We start from the raw sequence: 4,430 nt of genomic DNA on the forward strand, positions 1-4,430 counted from the left end.
CACCACTTTTATTTATTTATGTATTCATTCATTCATTTATTTATTGTTCATTATATTTATAGGTCTTTTTCTGCTTTTTGTTTGTTTATTCATAAAATGAGTACTCCTAACATACCTCTTAATTTCTGAATTTCTCTCTACCTGAAAGCTTTATTTTTTTCTCTAAAATTTTATTAATTTCATCAATTTATTTCATAATGTTAATTTGAAATGTTTATTTCAATAGTAAGAAACCTTTTGCATAAAGTATGAAACTTGCCCTAACACCTAGCCCAGTGTCTGGTTGAAAATAGAAAGTTAATATTTGTTGAATGAATAAATTAAAAATTGGGGTCACTTGGCTTTTTCCTAAATATTTTTTTCTTGATATTAAAGCATGGTTTCAGTGGCTAAGAATACCATAAGCTTTAAAAAATGTATAATGGATAACATAATAAAATAAAATAAAATAAAAAACAAATTCCAAATCTGAAAAAAAAAAAGAAAATTAGGCTATTTTGGCAAGTGGTTTATTCATTCTGTTTTCCTCTTCATTTAGTGAGTACATGTGTGAGACAGGTCCTGTGTATGTCTGGTACTCTCTTTGTAGCACCACACATTTGTTACTCGCAGCAGTCAGGGTCTGAGGAATGCACTGAACATCTACTTGCTCCATGGTGCCTTGCTTCACATCTAGGTGTGCTGTGCATTGTATTTTTCTCCTACTGATTTGTCTCTTGTTCTCTATCAGGCCAATTGGTAGACGACTTCTTCATGTTTGGTGGAATTGCCCAAAGTAAAGTGAGACCAGGAAACAGGGTATCTGGATCTTAGGCCTAAATCTGCTTCCGGAAAGTTTCATGATCCTGGGAAATTTATATACTGTTCACTGAGCCTCTGAACTCATCTAAAACTGAGAGATCAGTAGTAGATTGTTGTTTGCTAAATCTTTTTTTTATTTTTAGAATTCCATTTTCAAATGAAATTGTACACAGAAAACTTCACTTCCATTGACAGGTTCCAGGCACACAACTGAACCCATAGGACTGTGAGAACTAAAGTTTAAAAGCCAGGATGCCTGGGTGGCTCAGTTGGTTAAGCGCCTGCCTTAGGCTCAGGTCATGATCTCAGGGTCCTGGGATTGAGTCCTGCATTGGGCTCCCTGCTCAGTGGGGAATCTGCTTCTCCCTCTGCCCCTCCCCCAGCTCATGCTTTCTCTCTCTCCTTTGCTCTCTCAAAAATAAATAAATAAAAGATCTTTAAAAAAATAAAGTTTAAAAGCCACTGCATTACATCCAATAACGAGGAATGGATTTTTATAAATGTGGTAAATTTGTGCAATGAAATATTCAGCAATAAAAGGAACAAATTACTGATAGAAGCAACGATGTGGATGATTTCAAAAGCACGCTCAGTAAGAAAAGCCATACACAAAAGAGTACATACACATAGGATTCCAGTAACAGTCAATTCTAGAAAATCAAAACTAACATATAGTGAAAGAAATCAGATCAGTGGTTGCCAGGGTATGGGGTGGGGGAGGCGTAGCCTATGAAAGGGCACAAGGAAACTTTTGGAGATGATGGAATTGTGTGCTGATTCAGTGGGCATCCGTCAAAATTCATAAAATTGCACACTGTAACTGTATAAAGTTTATTGTACATAAATTATATCACCATAAAGTTGATTAAAATCACTGCATTAAATAATCTCTAAGGTCTCTAGTGTGGGTACAGTGAATAGGATCTGAAATCAGCCAGACCTAGATTTAAATATTGGCTCTGTTCTTTCCTGGCTCTATGGCCATGGGCAAATCACTTAACTTCTAAAAGTATTGGTGTCCTCATCTCTAATATGGGTTGATAATAGCACTATTTTGTTGAATTGTTGTGATAATTATATGTGACAATAGATGTAGAGAACTTAGCTCAGTGTCTGGTATACAGTAAGTGCTCAATGAATGTTAGTTGCATTTATAATTCTATAATTCCAAATAATTTTCTAGACAATATTGACAAAGTTCAGAGGTTGTATATATGTGATCTAAATTCTAATTTTGATTCCACTACCAATTATGTATGATTTTATAGAAGTCTCAACTCCTTCTCTGGGCCTCTCTTTTCTCATTGTTAACACAGGGGGATTATGGTGTCTTTCTTACCAATTTCATAGAATTACATTAGGAATATAAAATAAAATAACAGACTTGAAAGAAGTTTAGAAAAAGAGCAAGAAAAGGGGAAAACCACTCCACACGAATGTAGGAAATGGCTATGATGCAATTTTCTCATGATTCTGAGGTTAAGCAGAGCAAGCCAATTGTGCTTTCACAACAGAGCTTTCCTCCAGTAAAGTTGTAAAGTTTCTGATGTTTGTCTTCTTGTCTTTTATTACACCATCCTTTGTCCTATTTTTCCAATTCAGTTATGACTTGCCTTCTGCTAATAGTCATAGGAGATTGTCTTGCTGCTTAGGTCTCTTCTGTGACCTAGCGGGTGACCACTAACATGTTATATGTAAAGACCCTCTAATGGAAATTCAAGCCTTAGTAGGGGTAATATTTTAGGGTGGGAGCACTTCCTGAAGCTTCTCAAATGATAACCACCTGCTCTACCAAGGGTAAAGTCAGACTCTTTAAACAATTGTTTACCATCAGTAAGGATGTAGCTGATGTCTTGAAACTAATAATGAATCATGGAACACTACATCAAAAACTAATTAAGTACTGTATGGTGACTAACATAACATAATAAAATTTATATATATATATATATATATATATATATGAGTTTAGAAACAAAGAAGGCTCATGTCCTTTTTGCCATAACTTTCCTCATTGCCCCTCTAACATCCTTGTTCCTCAGGCTATATATTAGGGGGTTCAGCATGGGTGTCAAAGCCCCATAAAACACTGAAATAAACTTGTTCTGGTCAGGGGATGACTTGGAATGAGGTTTCATATACATGGAGATGGTTGCCCCATAGAAGATTGTCACCACAGTCAAATGAGAGCCACAGGTGGAAAAGGCCTTGAGCCTACCTTGGGCTGAGCGAATCCTTAGGACAGTAGTGGCAATTTGGACATAGGAGAGAAGAACTAATCCAAAGGGTAGGAACAGGGTAAAGATGCCTGTGGTGAGGATCATAAGCTCATTGAGGCTGGTATCAGAACAGGCCAGCTTAAGGAGGGAAAGAATCTCACAGACAAAATGGTTAATGATGTTAGCTTCACAGAAGTGAAGCTGCAGGGATAAGACAAGCATGGCAGTGAGCACAAGTGATGCCCCCCATGAGGTAGCAGCCAGCCAGACACACACTGGGCCATTCATGATCACGGAATAGCGCAGGGGATTGCTGATAGCAACCATACGGTCATAGGCCATGACAGCCAGTAAGAGGCACTCTGCTGTGGCCAAGACCAACAAGACACTCATTTGGGTCAAACATTGTGGGTAAGAGAGGTAGGGATGGGTAGAGAAACAATGCACCAAGGCCTGGGGCATGGAAGCGGTTCCATAGCAAAGGTCTAAGAAAGACAGATTAGTAAGGAAGAAGTACATTGGAGTGTGGAGGTGGGGGTCAAAGTAGATAAGAAAGATGATAAGTCCATTCCCCAACAATGTGCTCAGGTAAGTTATCAGCACCAATGTGAAAAATGTGACTCTCCACTCAGGATAGTTAGAGATTCCAATAAGGAGAAACTCAAACACTGCTGTAGCATTATCTATGGCCATTCTTCCTATTTGCCACTATTCATTGGATGGGTGCCAATGCAGTTGCTTCATTTTACCTGTAAGAATGAGAATAAAGAGGGAGGGCTGGTGTGAGAAAGGTGGAAATAATTAGGACATACAGGATCCTTTTCAAAAGATAAGGGATACAAATGGGATATCTATAATGAGAACAGAGGCAAAGCTAGGAATTTCCTCCTTCCCTAGGAAAATAGCAAATTCCTCATCCTTTTGAAAATGGTTATATGAAAAGTTCTTCATCCCTCTTCCACCAGATAACCTTCTTGGGTTATTTATTTTTATTTTTTTTCAAGTAAGAAGAGAAGAGAGAGAGACCATCTTCCTGGTTCTCTTACTTGTTCACCATTTTCCAAAACTGAACTTCTGTCAGCTTAAGTTACTAATCTCCAGAAAGAGGGTACCTTCTGATACTTTTAGCTAAAATATTGCTTATTCTTATGTCTGTTGGTCACTCCTAAATTGTTCATGCCTCCATTTTCTCATTGCCCTAGTATCTACCATGGTGCTTGGCATAGAGTGTTGCAAAGTACTTCTTTGATCTGAACTGATATTATGTAAATGGAGTCTTTCATGGAACCCTTGAGGTCTGTGAAAACCTTCTGCTAATATCCCTGGTTGGATTTACGTTGCCAGCTTCTCCTGTGTTTTTCGTGCTGTTGTTGCTGAGCACCAGTTAAGAGTGTGAAAATCTAATGTGAT

The 4,430-nt window shown here is 37.8% G+C and overlaps 1 protein-coding gene across 1 annotated transcript; it reads right to left on the reverse strand.

Moving 5' to 3' along the window:
* Nucleotides 1-2,786: 2,786 nt before the first annotated feature.
* On the reverse strand, nucleotides 2,787-3,713 carry LOC110576425 (olfactory receptor 13H1-like). Its single transcript, XM_021685631.1, has one exon. It carries the CDS (start codon nucleotides 3,711-3,713, stop codon nucleotides 2,787-2,789), a length of 927 nt encoding a protein of 308 aa, XP_021541306.1.
* Nucleotides 3,714-4,430: the final 717 nt, after the last annotated feature.

This window comes from Neomonachus schauinslandi, chromosome X, assembly GCF_002201575.2.
Source record: "Neomonachus schauinslandi chromosome X, ASM220157v2, whole genome shotgun sequence".
NCBI lineage: Eukaryota > Metazoa > Chordata > Mammalia > Carnivora > Phocidae > Neomonachus > Neomonachus schauinslandi.

Bases quoted from the DNA above. Each gene is read 5' to 3' on its own strand.
- LOC110576425 (XM_021685631.1), bottom strand. From the start codon at position 3,713: ATGGCCATAGATAATGCTACAGCAGTGTTTGAGTTTCTCCTTATTGGA.